We start from the raw sequence: 19,237 nt of genomic DNA, 5'->3' as shown, positions 1-19,237 counted from the left end.
TGTGGAGTTTGTACATTCGCCCCGTGTTTGCGTGGGTTTCGCCCGCACAACCCAAAAATGTGCAAGCTAGGTGGACTGGCCAAGATAAATCGGCCCTTATTTGGAAAACATGAATTGGGTACTCTAAATTGTTTTTTAAAGGGCAAAGAGTGGGGATAAAGGGGTCTTTTTCAGGATGGAAGCCTCAGGAGTCTGTGCTGGGACCACAACTTTTTACAATATACATTAATGATCTGGAAGAAGGTACTGAAGGCACTGTTGCTACGTTTGCAGATGATACAAAGATCTGTAGAGGGACAGGTAGTATTGAGGAAGCAATGGGGCTGCAGAAGGACTTGGACAAGCTAGGAGAGTGGGCAACGAAGTGGCAAATGAAATACAATGTGGAAAAGTGTGTGGTTATGCACTTTGGAAGGAGGAATATAGGCATAGACTATTTTCTAAATGGGGAATGCTTCGGAAAGCAGAAGCACAAAGGGATTTGGGAGTCCTTGTTCACGATTCTCTTAAGGTTAATGTGTAGGTTCAGTCGGCAGTTAAGGCGGCAAATGCAATCAATATTAGCATTCATGTCAAGAGGGCTAGAATACAAGACCAGTGATGTACTTCTGAGGCTGGATAAGGCTCTGGTCAAACCCCATTTGGAGTATTGTGAGTAGTTTTGGGCCCCATATCGAAGGAAGGATGTGCTGGCCTTGGAAAGGGTCCAGAGGAGGTTCACAAGAATGATCCCTGGAATGAAGAACTTGTCATAGGAGGAACGTTTGAGGACTTTGGGTCTGTACTTGTTGGAGTTTAGAATGATGAGAAGGGATCTTATTGAAACTTACAAGATACTGCGAGGCCTGGATAGAGTGGACGTGGAGAGGGTGTTTCCACTTGTAGGAAAAACTAGAACCAGAGGACACCATCTCAGATTAAAGGGACGATCCTTTGAAACAGAGATGAGGAGGAATTTTTTCAGCGGGAGGGTGGCGAATCTGTGGAACTCCTTGCCGCAGAAGGCTGTGCAGGCCAATTCACTGAGTGTCTTTAAGACAGAGACAGATAGGTTCTTAATTAATAAGGGTAACAGGGGTTATGGGGAGAAGGCAGGAGAATAGGGATGAGAAAATATCAGTCATGATTGAATGGCGGAGCAGACTCGATGGGCCAAGTGGCCTAATTCTGCTCCTATGTCTTCTGGTCATATACTAAGAGTGGGGGGAGGGGAACTAGCAGGTGGTAGGATGCTAGGCGCCGGGGGCGGGAGCTGACAGGCTAGCTGAGAGGGCTAGTTCACGGAAGCAAAGTGGGGGATGAGCTGAAGATTAATGTAGTTGGGGGGGGGGGGGCAGGAACGGAAGGGGGGGGGGGGGGACTGCTGACGAGGAGGGGACTTTTAAGAGGTTGGAGGAGGAGAGTAGATGACAGTAGCTGCCGAGGGCCAGGTGCGGGATATGGGCAAAATAAGGGGTGGTGGCAATCCTGGTTAATAAAAAGGTGCCATTCGAGGCGGGGAAGGTAGAGGCAGACCCGGGGGGTAGATATATAATGGGTAGCGGGAAGCTGGAGCGAATGGCAGCGGTGTTGGTCAATATATATGTCCCAAACTGGGATGATGTTGCGTTTGTCAGGAGGGTGCGGGGGAAGATTCCGGACTTCGATTTCGATTCGCACCGGCTGATGATGGGGGGGGCAAGGAGTATTCATTCTACTCCCACATGCACAAGGTATATTTCAGGATAGACTTTTTCGTACTTGACAAAACGCTGTTAGCAGGGTGGAGAACACAGTATTCAGCAATCGTGGTGTCGGACCACGCTCCACACTGGATAGACCTACGAGTGAGCACAGGAAAGACCCAGCGTCCACAGTGGAGTTTAGATTTAGGGCTGCTAGCGGTGGATAAGATTTGTGAGCGGGTGAGGGAGGCCATTCGGGGCTACATAAAGAGCAATGACTCGGGAGAGACCGCAGAAGGGGTGGTTTGGGAAGCATTGAAGTTTGTGGAGGCCAATTCATTGAGTGTCTTTAAGACAGAGGGGAATTTATTTTGATTTGAGCCCACAGGGAGAAGACTGAACGGGCGGAGTTGGACAGAGTGGTAGGTGAAATCTTACAGGTGGACAGGAGATATGCGGAGTCACCGGATGAGGAGCTCCTCAAGGAGAATCAGAGACTCCAAATGGAATTTGGGCTCCTGTCCACAGGTAAGGCAGAAGGGCAGCTGAGGAGGGTGAAAGAGGCAATATACGAATATGGGGAGAAAGCCAGTAGGATGTTAGCACATCAACTGAGGAAGCAGGAGGCGAGAGGAATTGGGAAAGTAAAGGATATGAGAGGGAAGGTAGTGATGGACCCGGGGGCGATAAATGATGTGTTTCGGGAATTCTACAGTCGACTCTATGAATCGGAACCCCCAGCCGGGGAAGAGGATACAAAGCAATTTTTGGAGAGGCTAGAGTTCCCGAAGGTAGATGAGGAGCTGGTGGAATGCCTGGGGGGCCCCAATTGGGCTCGGGAAGGTGATTGATGGGTTGGGGTCAATGCAATCGGGAAGGCCCCAGGACCTGATGGATACCTAGTGGAGTTTTATAAAAGGTTTTCTGGGTTACTGGGGCCGCTCCTGGGTCAGGCCTTTAACGAGTCTAAGGAGCTGGGAGTGCTCCCGCCAACGTTATCACAAGCATCGATCGCTCTCATCTTGAAGCGGGAGAAAAACCCGGAGAGCTGTGGATCATCCAGGCCAATTTCCCTTTTGAACTTAGACCTAAATTACTGACAAAGATCTTGGCCACACGTATTTGTGGATTGGGTCCGATTGCTATACCATGCTTTGGTGGCGAATGTAAGAACCAACCGGGTCCGGTCAGAATATTTTAGTCTCTGTAGGGGGACAAGACAGGGGTGCCCGCTCTCCCCACTATGTTTGCCTTGGCAATGGCCCCTTAGGTCATCAAATGCTTGGCGGGGGATAGTGAGAGGGGGTGGAGCACAGGGTCTCGCTCCAAGCGGACGATTTACTGTTTTATATCACAGACCCATTGGCTGGGATGGCTGAAATGATGGAGACGCTGGTAGAATATGGGCAGTTTTCAGGCTACAAGTTAAACATGGGAAAGAGCGAGGTGTTTGCGATTCAGGCGCGGGGACAGGAAAGGAGACTGAGGGAGTTACCTTTTAAAGGTGGTGGGGAGGAGCTTCAGGTGTCTGGGGATCCAGGTGGCTAAGGATTGGGGGCAGCTCCACAAGTTAAATCTGGGCAAAGTGGTCGATCAGATGAAAAGGGATTTCCGCAGGTGAGACATGCTCCCGCTGACGGGGAGGGTGCAGACGGTGAAGATGACAGTCCTCCCGAGACTGCTGGGGTTTTTTTTCTCCAACGTCTCCCGATTTTTGTCCCGAAGGCCTTTTTTAGGAAAATGAATGCGACGATCTTGGATTGTGTGTGGGCTGGTAAAACCCAGAGAGTCAAGAAGGCACTCCTGGAACGGGTGCTTGGCCCTCCCGAGTTTTATTAATTATTACTGGGCGGCCAACTTATCGATGGTCAGGAAGTGGGTAGTGGGGGAGGGGTCAGTTTGGGAGCGAGTAGAGGCGGCATCCTGTAAGGGTACGAGTTTGGAGGCTTTATTGACAGCGCCCCTGCCATTCTTGCCGGCTCGGTACACCACAAGCCCAGTGGTGGGGACAATGGAGACAGCACATGAGATTGGCGGGGGATAGTGAGAGGGGGTGGAGCACAGGGTCTCGCTCCAAGCGGAAGATTTACTGTTTTATATCACAGACCCATTGGCTGGGATGGCTGAAATGATGGAGACGCTGGTAGAATTTGGGCAGTTTTCAGGCTACAAGTTAAACATGGGAAAGAGCGAGATGTTTGCGATTCAGGCGCGGGGACAGGAAAGGAGACTGAGGGAGTTACCTTTTAAGGTGGTGGGGACAGTGTGGTCACCGATCTGTGACAATCATTGTTTTGTTCCTGAGGGGGTTGGATGTGGGCTTTAGGAGGTGGCAGTGGACAGGGATTGAGAGATTTGGGGATCTCTTCATTCAGGAGGGTTTCCCGAGCCTGGAGGTATTAGAGGAGGAGTTTGAGTTACCGGATGGGAACGGGTTTCGGTACCTGCAGGTATGGGACTTTGTACAGAGGCAGGTTCCAAGCTTTCCTCGCCTCCTCCTGAGGGGACTGCAGGATAAGGTGATGTCAAAAATGGGGGCTGGGAGGGGAGGGTCTCGTAGATATACAAGGAGTTGATGGGGTGGGAGGGAGTCCCTATCGGGGAGGTGAAGAGGAAGTGGGAAGAGGAGCTGGGAGGAGAGTTGGAAATCAAATTATGGGAAAAGGCTTTGAAGAGAGTTTTTTTTTTTTTTTTTTTAAATAAATTTAGAATCCCCAATTCATTTTTTCCAATTAAGGGGCAATTTAGCGTGGCCAATCCACCTAGCTTGCACTTTTTTTTGGGGTTGTGGGGGTGAAACCCACGCAAACTCCACACGGACAGTGACCCAGAGCCAGGATCGAACCTGGGACCTCGGCGCCGTGAGGCCACTGTGCTAACCCACTGCGCCACTGTGCTGCCCCGGCTTTGAAGAGAGTTAATTCATCCTAGTCTTGTGCCAAACTTAGCCTGATCAAGTTCAAGGTGGTTCATAGGGCCCACATGACGGTAGCCCGGATGAGCAGGTTTTCTGAGGAAGTGGAGGATGGGTGCAGACGCTGTGGGGGAAGCCCTGTAAATCATGTACATACGTTCTGGGCATGTCCGAAGTGGAGGGGATTCTGGCAGGGATTTGCGGACGTTATGTCAGAGGTCCTGGAAGGGAGGGTGACTCCGAGTACAGAATTGGCAACATTTGGGTATCGGAAGATCCAGGGGCCTGGGGGTGTGGGCGATATTCTGGCCTTCTCCTCCATGGTGGGCCGGAGGCGGATTCTGCAGGGATGGAGAGACTCGGAACCTCCAAAGTCAGGATCGTGGGTCAGCGACATGGTGGAGTTTCTCAGGCTGGAAAAGATCAAGTTCACCTTGAGAGGATCAATTCAAGGGTTCACCCAGTGGTGGCAGCCGTTCATCGACTTCTTCAAGGAAAATTGAACGTCAGCAGTAAGGCGGGGGGGGGGGGGGGGATGGGAGGCATGGTAGTGTAAGACAAGGACAGGAAACCTAGTACATGGGTAATTAGGAAATCGGGAGGGGGTAGCAGGGGATGTTTTTAATTTTTTTGCGTGTGTCGGCCCGCGCGGTTGTTTAAGGAATGTGCAAGTGTTAAACTGTAAAAATTACAGATTCTTCAATAAAATATTTTCCAAAAAAAATGATATGGTGTTACAGTGGCATTAAAATATTATAACTATATTATATACTGCATAGACACTGAGAAATTATAGGATGACCATATTACACAAACAGAAAAAGTGAATTTTATATTTACCAATATTACCTGGAAAACAATAGTGGGGTTAAATAAATTTTCCTGATTAGAAAATGGGAAATAAAAATCTTCAGATTTACCTTTGGTTTTCGCACAATAGTGAAGAGAATGTTGGGCAGAAGCGTGTCAGGTCCAAGTGAACAGTAGAAAGTGACAACTCCAGCGAGGAATGACCAGAACATCATAAGAATGTGAAGATACCTTTAGATAAAACAGAGTGATATCATTCAAGCTGCAACAGCAGTGTCATACGTTTATGGATGCATGACTGCTACTTAATAATTATTGAAAATATAATTTGCTTTTATATTTGAGCAAAAACACTCAGTACAACTAAACTTTTTTTTTTTAATTTAGAGTACCAATTAAGGGGCAATTTAGCGTGGCCAATCCACCTAACCTGCACATCTTTGGGTTGTGGGGTGAAACCCACGCAAACACAGGGAGAATGTGCAAACTGCACACGGACAGCAGGGCTGGGATTCGAACCCGAGTCCTCAGCGCCATTGTCCCAGTGCTAACCACTGCGCCACGTACCACCCATTCAGTATAACTAAACGAAGAGTTGGCCATTCCCATCACACCTCTACATCTCTCTGCCACCCCCATGATGCACACTATCCACATATGCAATAATTCAATGTCTCAAAAACACACTGGCAAGACATTCGATGAACACTTGGGGTGAACTGCCGCTAGTGATTGTTCTACAAAACGAGGTTTTCAAACTGATGTACTCTTGTTTCTAAATCATGCTGTTATTCACAAATAGTTTCCCACAATCACAGCATCACTTTCAGTCATTTGGAAGTTGGAACTTGGGTGCTAATATCAGGGATACCCTCAAGATTATCACGTAAAAAAGATTAAAAACCACCAATTTTAAAAAGTGCCAGGGCCCTCACTTTATTAGTATGAAAGTCCTTGCACATGAAGCCGCTCGAGTGGCTAGGATTTGAAGCACACTGCCTGATCGGGAAGTGGAAGTCGCCTTCAAAAGGGAAGCTGAGGAAAACAAATTACAAGAAAACAGGAAAGAGTGAGGTATTATTGTTCTTCAAAAGAACTGACGTAGATTAAATAGGGAAAGAGTGGGGTAGTTTTGTTCTTCCAAAGAATGGATGTAGACTCAATGAGGAAAGAGTGGCTAGTATTATTCTTCCAAAGACCTAACGTAAGCTCATGGGTCAAATGGCCACTTTCTGTGCTGTACAAGTGTATGATTCAAAAGTTCTCATTGCCTCGTTAATCATAAAACAAAAGTGGTGGTACTGCTCGCTTTCGAAATGTGTTTCAGTTTTTAAAAATCCACTTTATTTTGCTGGGATTTTGCATCAGTTGCATGTACCCTTCAATCAATGCCAATCTCTCTTGCTTTGATACCATCCCTACCAGATTTGGATGTAAGCAGTGTCATAATGGTTAACAAAAATTGCAGCTGGGGGTACAATAAGTAGTTAAAAGACTTGTATGGCATAGATCCATTCAGACACTGACAACGAAATGCAAATAAAAGATGAAGTTATTGGACAAAGATGTTTAGAATTATGTAGGGATGGGAGAGTAGGCAAAAGTAAAGGAGCGGCACAGTGGTTAGCACTGCTGCCTCACATTGCCAGGGACCCGGGTTCGATTCCAGTCTTGGATGACTATCTGTATGTGTGGAGTTTGAACTTTCTCCCCTTGTCTGCGTGGGTTTCCTCCAGGTGCTCCCGTTTCCTCCCACAGTCCAAAGATTTTTTTATAAATTCAGAGCACCCAGTTCTTTTTTTCCCCAATTAAGGGGCAATTCGGTACGGACAATCCACCTACCCTGCACAACTTTGGGTTGTGGGGGGTTAAGACCCACGCAGACATGGGGAGAATGTGCAAACTCCACACGGACAAGTGACCCGGGACCGGGATTGAACCCAGGTCCTCAGCACCGTGAGGCAGCGGTGCTAACCACTGCACCACCATACTGCCCCCACAGTCCAAAGATGTACAGGTTAGGTGGACTGGCAAAGCTAAATTGCCTCTTAGTACCCAAAGATGTGCAGATTAGATGGGCTTGTGGGGAATAGGCTGGGGGAGTGAGCCTTGGTAGGGTGCTCTTTCAGAGGGTCAGTGCAGACTCAATGGGCTGACTGGCCTCCTTCTGAAATGTAGGGATTCTATCATTCTATGAAAACATACCTTGTGATTAATGGAACATGCACAAAAGATGTGGCATAAGAAATTTAGAAGAAATGTCAGAAGAGTTTTTGGTTTTACAGAGGCTTGAGAAGTGTGGGATGTACTGCTGAAGTTCGTGATTGAAGAAGGGATCATTTAAGAATAGATTAAACAAATAGTTAAAGGAAAAATAATAAATGATGTGAACATGGTAGGTGTGCGGGATTAGGAAAACACGTAAAAAGATTAACAGCAACGTGGACTGATCGGGTTAAAGGGATCATCTGGCTTCTTTCCTCTCCTGCATACAGTCTTCTAAAACTCCACCCACCCTCCCCCTCACCCTGTCCCCACCACCAAACTTGCTCTAAAAGATGCCAGCTGCCCTAGCCTTGAACAGGCATCTTTTTCGAGTTCCTCTTTTTTTTTTAATAAATAGTTTTATTGGGAGTTTTTAAATTTATAACAGGCAAGTCATATCATCATACAGTTCTAATATACAGTTGCGTCAATCAAACAGAGGCTATAGGTAATTTACACCTTTTTACTATACATCTGTAAATAGTGTTTATCAAACAAAAACAGAAGGCAAAAGAAAAAATACAACAGAGATGTGGTCTATTTACATTGCAATGACCAGCGTGTGTAGATATAGTCCGAGCTGCCCCTTTGAATCCTGAAGCGGCGGATCCCACCGCGCACCACACGGAAGGAGCGAAACAGAGGATAGCTCTAGCACTGCGGTTACGCCCTTTGTATGGCAGCATTACTCTGTTGCCATATGTGGGCACCCGCATCCCTCAGTGTGTTGCGCAGATTCCACCTTCGCCTCACTGTGGCGTGGCTGTTTCACACCCCCCTCCCTTCTCGGGTTGTTTCTCCCCCCCCCACACCCCTCCCCCATACCAGCTGCTGGGGACGAACAGGTTTTCAAAGAGGCTGATTAATTGGTCCACGTGCGGTGGAACCCTCCCTCTGATCCCCTGATGCCGAACTTTATTTTATTTTTTCTAGTCTTAGAAACTCCATTAGTCCGGAGAGCCAATTGAGGCCTTGGGTAGCGCTGCCGACCTTCGTCCAAGCAGAAGTCTTAGCCGGGCAATAAGGGAGGCGATGGCCAGGGCATCAGCCCCTCTCCCCTCAAAGAGCTCTGGACGCTCCAATACCCAGGAGACTGCCACTGAAGGGCATGGCTCCATCTTCACCCCTATCAGCTTGAATGTCACCTCGAAGGAGGTGGTCCAGAAGCGGATGAGGTTGGGGCAGGACCAGAACATGTGGCTGCGTTCTGTATCCCCATGTACCTGAACTTGGTTTGGGTCAGTTTGAACGGCAGCATCCCCAGCCGTTTCTCTTCCTGTCTAACTTAAAACCTTTTACTCTTCCGGAGTCAGCGGACTGTTGGTCAGTATTTAAAAACTCTGCGACCGGCCTGAACGAGTACGCCACTACAGTAACTGACTTCATTAGTTCGTGTGCAGAAGACTATGTGCCAAAAAAGCGAAACCCTGGATGAACAGGGATATCCACTGCTTGCTGAAGTCTAGGTCTCAGACGTTCATGTCAGGCGACCCTGACCTGTACAAGAAAGCCAGATATGATCTTAGGAGATCAATCAAAGATGCCAAAAGACAGTACCGGACCAAGCTCAAGTCCCAGGCTAGCCACACGGACCCCCGCCAACTATGGCAAGGTCTGCAAGACATAACGGGCTACAAGATGAAGGCATGTAAAATCGCTGGCTCCAACGCACCCCTCCCCGATGAGCCCAACGCATTCTATGCCCGCTTTGAGCAAATCTTCGACGAGAGCACACCCTCCACCCCAGAAGCCTCGGATGAACTTGTATCGGAGGTCACCATTGCAGATGTCAAAACAGCCTTCGCAAAGGTCACCCCACGGGAAGCCACTGACCCGGATGGGGTACCCGGACGAGCATTCAGGTCTTGAGCGAATCAACTGGCGGGGGTATTTGCAGACATCTTCAACCTCTCTTTATGAGGTCCCTATCTGCTTCAAGAAGATGACCATCATCCCTGTACCAAGAAAATCCAAGCAGCGTGCCTTAATGACTATCGTCCAGTGGCTCTGACATCCATCATTATGAAGTGCTTCGAAAGGTTAGTCATGGCACGAATCAACTCCAGCCTCCCGATTGCCTTGATCCACTGCAGTTCGCCTACTGCTGCAACAGGTCCACAGCAGACACCATCTCCATGCCCCTGCTCTCTACCCTGGAACACCTCGATAACAAAGACACCCATGTAGTATTCATTGACTACAGCTCAGCCTTCAACACCATTATTCCTACCAAACTCATCTCCAAACTCCGTGGACCTCGGCTCCTCCATCTGCGACTGGGTCCTGAACTTCCAAACCCACAGGCCACAATCAGTAAGGATAGGCAACAACACCTCCATGATCATTCACAACACTGGTGCCCCACAAGGCTGTGTCCTCAGCCCCCTACTATACTCCTTATACACCTTTGACTGACTGTGTGGCCAAATTCCTCTCGAACTCGATTTTCAAATTTGCTGATGACACCACCATAGTGGGTCGGATCTCAAACAATGACGAGACAGAGTACAGGAATGAGATAGAGAATCTGGTGAACTGGTGCGACAATAATCTCTCCCTCAACGTCAACAAAACAAAGGAGATTGTCATTGGCTTCAGGAAGCGTAGTGGAGAACATGCCGCTGTCTATACCAATGGGAACAAAGTAGAAAGAGTAGAGCTTCAAGTTTTTAGGTATCCAGATCACCAACAACCTGTTCTGGTCCCCCCCCCATGCTGACACTATAGTTAAGAAAGCCCACCAACTTTCTCAGAAGACTAAGGAAATTTGGCATGTCAGCTACGACTCACCAACTTTTACAGATGCACCACAGAAAGCATTCTTTCTAGTTGTATCACAGCTTAGTACGGATCCTGCTCTGCCTAAGACCGCAAGAAACTAGAAAAGGTTGTGAATGTAGCCCAATCCATCACGCAAACCAGCCTCCCATCCATTGACTCGGTCTACAATTCCCACTGCCTCAAAAAGGCAGCCAGCATAAGTAAGGACCCCACGCACCTCGGACATACTCTCTTCCATCTTCTTCTGTCAGGAAAAAGGTACAAAGGTTTGAGGTCACGTACCAACCAACTCAAGAACAGCTTCTTCCCTGCTGCCATCAGACTTTTGAATGGACTTACCTCGTATTAAGTTGATCTTTTCTCTACACCCTAACATTACATTCTGAAGTTTCTCCTTCCTTCCCTATGTACGGTATGCATTGTCTGTATAGCATGCAAGAAACAATACTTTTCACTGTATACTAATACATGTGACAATAGTCAATACCCCTCTATTCATGTATTTGTCAAGACGCACGTTAAACATCCCTATCATACCTGCTTCCACCACCTACTCTCGCAACAAGTTCCAAGCACACACTACCCTCTATGTAAAAAAACTTCCCTCACAGATAAGTGGCAGAAGGTGGCAGAGGGAACACGAGGAAATACTTTTTTACGTAGTGGGAGTCCGGAATTCGCTGTCCGAGTTGGTGGTGGAGGTAGAGACCCTAAACTTAAAGTACCTGGATCTGCACCTTAAGTGCTCTAAGCTACAGCGCCATGGACCTGGTGCAGAAAGGTGGGATTACAAAGGGCACTTCAGGCCGGCATGGACAGGATGGGCAGAATGGCCTCCGTCTGTGCTGTAACTTTTCTATGATTCTATATCCTCTAACTTTGCTCCTCGCACCTTAAACTTATGTCCTCTGGTAATTGACTCTTCCACCCTGGGAAAAAGCTTCTGAGTATCCACGCCTCTCGTCATTTTGTAGACTTCTGTCAGGTTGCCCCTCAACCTCCATCGTTCCAGTGAGAACAAACCAAGATTATCCAACCTCTTCTCATAGCTAATGCCCTAGATACCAGGCACTATCCTGGTAAACCTCTTCTGTATCCTCTCTAAAGCCTCCAGATCCCTCTGGTAGTGTGGTGACCAGAATTGAACACTAAACTCCAAGTGTGACCTAAGGTTTGACACAGCGGCAGCATGACTTGCCAATTTTTAAACTCAATGCCCCGACCGATGAAGGCAAGCATGCCGTATGCCTTCTTGACCAACCTCTCCACCCGTGTTGCCATTTTCCTGTGAACCTGTACACCCAGATCCCTCTGCCTGTCAATATTCTTCAAGGTTCTGCCATATACTGTATATTTCCCACCTGTATTAGACCTTCCAAAATGCATTACCTCACATTTATCCGGATTAAACTCCATCTGCCATTTCTCCGCCCAAGTCTCTAACTGATCTAAATCCTGCTATATCCTGACATCGCTATCCGCAATTCCACCAACCTTTGTATCGTCCGCAAACTTACTAATCAGACCAGCAACGGCGACCACGAGCACCCTGCCTGTGCAGCTGGAAATATTCAGAGCTGGTGCTGTTCATCTGTACGCGTGACATGGTAGCGGCTTCTTTCCTAATGCACTCTGACCTCATCTTGTCATGCAACTCAACTCCTGTTCCTTCAACACTACCCAGCATCCCCCTCCCCCAACATCCTTAATGGTCTCTCTCTTCAGGTGCTGTTCCTCTTTCCATTATGTCTCTCATCATCAGGGCAGCACGGCGGCATAGTGGTTAGCACTGCTGTCTCACAGCACCGAGTTCCCAGGTCCGATCCCGGCTTTGGGTCACTGTCCATGTGGAGTTTCCACATTCTCCGTGTCTGCGTGGGTTTCACCCCCACAACCCAAAGATGAGCAGGCTAGGTGGATTGGCCACGCTAAATTGCCCGTTTATTGGGAAAAAATAATTGAGTCCCCTAAATTTGTTTTTAAATGCCACCCATCATCACCCTATCCTCAGAAAAAAAAATCCTTGACCCCACTAGCCCTGCAAACTATCGGCCTTTCCTCTCAAGTCTTTAAACGTGTTGACTGCTCCCAAATCCATTTCCATTTTTCCAGGTATTCCATATTTGAATCCCACCAATCAGGTTCCTGCCCCTTCCAGATTGCCAAACTGGCTTTTATCAAAGTCACAAATGATGTATGATTATGGCGATGGCAAACTATCCTTTCTCATGCTTCTCGACCTATCACCATCCTTTTTTTTTTTTTTTTTAAATTCATTTACGGGATGTGGGCATCGTTGGTTAGGCCAGCATTTATTGCCCAGTCCTAGCTGCCCTTCAGAAGGTGGTGGTGAGTTGCATTCTTGAAGCGCCGCTGTCCTCGAGGTGTAGGTACACCCACTGTGCTATTAGGGAGGGGGTTCCAGGATTTTGCCCCAGCGACAGCGAAGGAACAGAGATATATTTTCAAGTCAGGATGGTGGGTGACTTGGAGGGGAACCTCCAGATGCTGGGGCTCCCAAGTATCTGCTGCTCTTGGCCTTCTGAGTGGTAGTGGTCTTGGGTTTGGATGGTGCTTGTCAAAGGAACCTTGGAGAGTTACTGCATTGCATCTTGTACATGGTACACACGGCTGCCATTGTTCTTCAGTGGTGGAGGGTTTGAGGAAGGGGGAGCAATCAAGCGGACTGCTTTGTCCTGGATAGTAATACTAATAATAATAACTTGTCACAAGTAGGCTTCAATGAAGTTACTGTGAAAAACCCCTAGTCGTCACATTCCGGCGCCTGTTCGGTGAGGCCGGTACGGGAATTAAACCTGCACTGCTGGCATTGTTCTGCATTACAAGCCAGCTGTTTAATCCACTGTGCTAAACCAACCCCTCGAAGGTGTTGAGCTTCTGGAGTGTTGTTGGAACTCATCCAAGCAAATGGAGAGTATTCCATTACACTCCTAACTTGTGCCTTGTAGATGGTGGACAGGCTTTTGGGTGGGGAGGGGGTAAGAAGTAGAGTTACTCGCTGTAGGATTCCTAGCCTTTGACCTGTCCTGGTAGCCACAGTGTTAATATAGCTGGTCCAGTTCAGTTTCTGATCAATGGTAATCCCCAGGATGTTGATTGTGGGGGTTTCAGCAATGGTAATGCCATGGAATGTCAAAGGGCAGAGGTTAGATCCTCTCTTGCAGGAGAGAGCCTGGCATTTGTGAGACGCAAATGTAACTTGCCACTTGTCAGCCCAAGCCTGGATATTGTCCAGGTTTTGCTGCATTTGGACATGGACTGCTCCGGTATCTGAGGAGTCACAAATAGTGCTGAACATTGTGCAGTCAGTCATCCGCAAACATTCCCACTTCTGATCTTATGATGGAAGGGAAGTCATTGATGAAGCAGCTGAAGATGGTTGGGCCTAGGACACTACCCTGAGGAACTCCTGCAGTGATGTCCTGGAGCTGAGATGATTGACCTCCAACCACCACAACCATGTTCCTTTGTGCATGGTATGATTCCAACCTACGGAGAGTTTTCACCCCGATTCCCATTGACTCCATATTTGCTAGGGCTCCTTGATGCTATACTGTAGTCAAATGCTGCCTTGATGTCAAGGGCAGTCACAATCACCTCTCCTCTGTCGTTCAGCTTTTTTGCCCATGTTTGAACCAAGGATGTAATGAAGTCAGAAGCTGAGTGACCCTGGCGGAACCCAAACTAAGTGTCCATGACAGGTTATTGCTGAGTAAGTGCTGCTTGATAGCACTGTTGGTGACTCCTTCCATCACTTTGCTGATGATGGAGAGCAGACCGACAGGGCAGTAATTGGCTGGGTTGGATTTGTCCTATTTCCTGTGCACAGGACATACCTGGGCAATTTTCTCTCATTGCTGGGTAGATGCCAGTGTTGCAGCTGTACTGGAACAGCTTGGCTAGGGGTGTGGCCAGTTCTGGAGCACAAGTCTTCAGCACTATTGCTGGGATATTGTCAGGGCCCATAGCTTTTGCAGTATCCAGTGCCTTTGGCCGTTTCTTGATATCACGTGTGGAGTGAATAGTATTGGCTGAAGACTGACACCTGTGATGCTGTGGACCTCCGGAGGAGACCGAGATGGATCATCCACTCAGCACTTCTGGCTGAAGATTGTTGCGAATGACTTTTGTACATATTGTTGGGCTCCTCCATCATGGAGGTTGGGGATATTTGTAGAGCCTCCTCCTCCAGTGAGATGTTTAATTGTCCACTTCCATTCATGGCAGGATGAGGCAGGACTACAAAGCTTAGATCTGATGTGCTTGTTGTGCAATCGCTTAGCTCTGCCTAATACTTGCTGCTTATGCTGGTTGGCACACAAGTTGTAGTTTCATTGGGTCGACACCTCATTTTTCAGTATGCCTGAAATTGCTCCCGACAAGCTCTCCAGCACTCTTCATTGAACCCGGGTTCGTGGCACGTCCTTAGCACTGCTGCCTCACAGCGCCAGTGACCCGGGTTCAATTCAGACTTAAGGTGACTGTGTGAAGTTTGCACTTTCTCCCCGTCAGCGTGGGTTTCCTCCCACAGTTCAAAGATGTGCAGGTTAGGTGGATTGGCTATGCCAAATTGCTCTTAGGTGGGGTTCCGGGGATAGGATGGGAGATTGGGTCTAGGTAGGTGCTCTCTCAGAGCGCGGATGCAGACTCAATAGGACAAATGGCCTCCTTCTGAACTGTAGGGATTCTATGATTCTATGTTCCTCTGGCTTGGTGGTAATGAGAGAGTAGGGGATAATCCAGGCCATAGGATACAGATTGTGGTTGAATACAATTCTGCTGATGGCCCACAGTGCCTCATGGATGCCCAATCTTGAGTTGCTAGATCTAGTCAAACTCTGTCCCACAGTGGTAGTACCACACAACAGGATGGAGGTATCCTTTGTGTGAAGACGGGACTTTGTCTCCACAAGGACTGTGCAGTGGTCATTTCTACTGATACTTCATGGCCAGATGCATCTGCAGCAGGCAGGTTATGAAATGAGATCAAGTATGTTTTTCTCTCTTATTCGTTCCCTCACCACCTGCTGCAGTCCCAGTCTAGCAACTAAGTCCTTTAGGACCCAGCCTGTCCAGTCTGTGGTGGTACTACCGAGCCACTCTAGGTGATGGACATTCAAGTCCCCCACCCAGAGCATATTCTGCTCCCTTGCCAACCTTAGTGCTGCTTCAAAGTGTGTGTTCAACAACACTTCTCCGCTGTCTTTCGCGTGAGTGCTTGCAGCTGCTTCCATTCTTATCTAATCATAGCCAGAATATCAGTTGTAATGGTCTCTCTTCCTGTTCCTGAACCACGACATCTAATGTACCTCCTTCCCCCTCAGGATCAGTGTCTGGCCCTGCCATATCTAATTTATACAGTGCCTCAGAAACATCATGTGAAAACTAATCTTGTGCTACAGATGTAGAGTTGCTGAGTTGTCATACTGCTTATCCAATATTGGACGAGCAGGTGTTTCCTCCAATTAAATGGTGGAAAGAATTAAACCCTGGTTTTTGGTCTTCACTCCAAAACTCCATTCCCTCGCTGTGACTCCAGCCTCACCTTGGCAATAGCCTGAAACCCAGAACAGCAAGTTCGCAATCTTGTTGTCAGATAATGCCGGGCCTCCTCCCCGGGCCCTCCAGCCACCAGGCCCGGGATATCTATTTACCTGTTGAACAGCAGCGTGGAAAGGGTGAGCAGCACAATTATGAAGCAGAAGACAGGATATTGACGACCGATGTCCCGGACCAGGTGAAACCTGAGCCTCAGCCCCAGCTCCTGGAGCGCCCTCCGCACCGACACCATTTTCACCTCCTCCCAGGCCTCGGCTCATCAGCGCCGCCGCATCGCTCCCTCACCCGGCAACACCGGCCGCCGACAGCGGCGCAGCCGTCGCCCCTGCGTCAGGCTCCAGCCAAAGGCCAGACCCGCTCCCGGTTCGTCTCCTGCCAGCGATTTTTCTCCCCTAACAGGTTCTCAATGGAACAACTTTCACTGGGTTGCTTCGACCGTCTGTAAAATCCCAATAGGACAGAGCCCGCCCCCACTCAGCTCAGACCCGCCCCCGCTCAGCTCAGCCCCGCCCCCGCTCAGCTCAGCTCCGCCCCCGCTCAGCTCAGCCCCGCCCCCGCTCAGCTCAGCCCCGCCCCCGCTCAGCTCAGACCCGCCCCCACTCAGCTCCGCCCCCGCTCAGCTCAGACCCGCCCCCACTCAGCTCAGACCCGCCCCCACTCAGCTCAGCTCCGCCCCCGCTCAGCTCAGCCCCGCCCCCGCTCAGCTCAGCTCCGCCCCCGCTCAGCTCAGCCCCGCCCCCGCTCAGCTCCGCCCCCGCTCAGCTCAGACCCGCCCCCACTCAGCTCAGACCCGCCCCCACTCAGCTCAGACCCGCCCCCACTCAGCTCAGCTCCGCCCCCGCTCAGCTCAGCCCCGCCCCCGCTCAGCTCAGACCCGCCCCCACTCAGCTCCGCCCCCGCTCAGCTCCGCCCCGCCCCCGCCCCCGCTCAGCTCCGCCCCGCCCCCGCCCCCGCTCAGCTCCGCCCCGCCCCCGCCCCCGCTCAGCTCAGCCCCGCCCCCGCTCAGCTCAGCCCCGCCCAGCTCAGCCCCGCCCCCGCTCAGCTCAGCCCCGCCCCCGCTCAGCTCAGCCCCGCCCCCACTCAGCTCCGCCCCGCCCCCACTCAGCTCCGCCCCCGCTCAGCTCCGCCCCCACTCAGCTCAGCCCCGCCCCACTCAGCTCAGCCCCGCCCCCACTCAGCTCAGCCCCGCCCAAACTCAGCTCAGCCCCGCCCCCACTCAGCTCAGCTCCGCCCCCGCTCAGCTCAGACCCCGCTCAGCTCCGCCCCCACTCAGCTCAGACCCGCCCCCGCTCAGCTCCGCCCCCACTCAGATCAGACCCGCCCCCACTCAGCTCAGACCCGCCCCCGCTCAGCTCAGACCCGCCCCCACTCAGCTCCACCCCGCCCCCGCTCAGCTACGCCCCCACTCAGCTCAGACCCGCCCCCACTCAGCTCCACCCCCATTCAGCTCAGACCCGCCCCTGCTCAGCTCCACCCCCACTCAGCTCAGACCCGCCCCCACACAGCTCCACCCCGCCCCCACTCAGCTCAGCTCCGCTCCCACTCAGCTCAGCCCCGCCCCCACTCAGCTCAGACCCGCCCTCACACAGCTCCACCCCGCCCCCACTCAGCTCCACCCCGCCCCCACTCAGCTCAGCTCCGCCCCCACTCAGCTCAGCTCCGCCCCCACTCAGCTCAGCCCCGCCCCCACACAGCTCAGCCGCACCCACACACAGCTCCACCCCGCCCCCACTCAGCTCAGACCCGCCCCCACTCAGCTCAGCCCCCACTCAGCTCAGACCCGCCCCCACTCAGCTCAGCCCCCACTCAGCTCAGACCCGCCCCCGCTCAGACCCGCCCCCACTCAGCTCAGACCCGCCCCCGCTCAGCTCAGCCCCGCCCCCACTCAGCTCAGACCCGCCCCCGCTCAGACCCGCCCCCACTCAGCTCCACCCCGCCCCCACTCAGCTCAGTCCCGCCCCCACTCAGCTCAGCTCCACCCCCACTCAGCTCAGACCCGCCCCCACACAGCTCCACCCCGCCCCCACTCAGCTCAGTCCCACCCCCACTCAGCTCAGACCCGCCCCCACTCAGCTCAGACCCGCCCCCACTCAGCTCAGCCCCGCCCCCACTCAGCTCAGCTCCGCCCCCACTCAGCTCAGACCCGCCCCCGCTCAGCTCCGCCCCCACTCAGATCAGACCCGCCCCCACTCAGCTCAGACCCGCCCCCGCTCAGCTCAGACCCGCCCCCGCTCAGCTACGCCCCCACTCAGCTCAGACCCGCCCCCACTCAGCTCCACCCCCATTCAGCTCAGACCCGCCCCTGCTCAGCTCCGCCCCCACTCAGCTCAGACCCGCCCCCACTCAGCTCCACCCCCACTCAGCTCAGACCCGCCCCCACACAGCTCCACCCCGCCCCCACTCAGCTCAGCTCCGCTCCCACTCAGCTCAGCCCCGCCCCCACTCAGCTCAGACCCGCCCTCACACAGCTCCACCCCGCCCCCACTCAGCTCCACCCCGCCCCCACTCAGCTCAGCCCCGCCCCCACACAGCTCAGCCCCGCCCCCACACAGCTCAGCTCCGCCCCCACTCAGCTCAGCTCCGCCCCCACTCAGCTCAGCCCCGCCCCCACACAGCTCAGCCCCGCCCCCACACAGCTCAGCCCCGCCCCCACTCAGCTCAGCCCCGCCCCCACACAGCTCAGCTCCGCCCCCACTCAGCTCAGCTCCGCCCCCACTCAGCTCAGCCCCGCCCCCACACAGCTCAGCCGCACCCACACACAGCTCCACCCCGCCCCCACTCAGCTCAGACCCGCCCCCACTCAGCTCAGCCCCCACTCAGCTCAGACCCGCCCCCACTCAGCTCAGCCCCCACTCAGCTCAGACCCGCCCCCGCTCAGACCCGCCCCCACTCAGCTCAGACCCGCCCCCGCTCAGCTCAGCCCCGCCCCCACTCAGCTCAGACCCGCCCCCGCTCAGACCCGCCCCCACTCAGCTCCACCCCGCCCCCACTCAGCTCAGTCCCGCCCCCACTCAGCTCAGCCCCGCACCCACTCAGCTCAGACCCGCCCCCAATCAGCTCAGTCCCGCACCCACTCAGCTCAGACCCGCCCCCAATCAGCTCAGCCCCGCCCCCACTCAGCTCAGTCCCGCCCCCACTCAGCTCAGCCCCGCACCCACTCAGCTCAGACCCGCCCCCAATCAGCTCAGCCCCGCCCCCACTCAGCTCAGACCCGCCCCCACTC

The 19,237-nt window shown here is 52.0% G+C and overlaps 1 protein-coding gene across 7 annotated transcripts in view; it reads right to left on the bottom strand.

Moving 5' to 3' along the window:
- The window catches only part of snx14 (sorting nexin 14), a 259,496-nt gene extending 243,020 nt beyond the window's left edge, over positions 1-16,476 (bottom strand). For 5 of the 7 annotated variants that reach the window (XM_072503160.1, XM_072503179.1, XM_072503192.1 and 2 more), the window contains exons 1-2: positions 16,110-16,475; positions 5,499-5,619 (exon numbers count right to left, since the gene is read on the bottom strand). In XM_072503160.1, coding sequence (XP_072359261.1) covers positions 5,499-5,619; positions 16,110-16,246 — 258 coding nt within the window. In that variant the 5' untranslated portion in view covers positions 16,247-16,475. Of the gene's footprint in view, positions 1-5,498; positions 5,620-16,109 lie in introns of all 7 variants that reach the window. The other 2 variants (XM_072503178.1, XM_072503170.1) reach the window with 1 other exon arrangement.
- Positions 16,477-19,237: the final 2,761 nt, after the last annotated feature.

Source organism: Scyliorhinus torazame, chromosome 1 (assembly GCF_047496885.1).
Source record: "Scyliorhinus torazame isolate Kashiwa2021f chromosome 1, sScyTor2.1, whole genome shotgun sequence".
Taxonomy (NCBI): Eukaryota; Metazoa; Chordata; class Chondrichthyes; order Carcharhiniformes; family Scyliorhinidae; genus Scyliorhinus; species Scyliorhinus torazame.
This window is presented reverse-complemented; position numbering and strand designations above follow the sequence as displayed.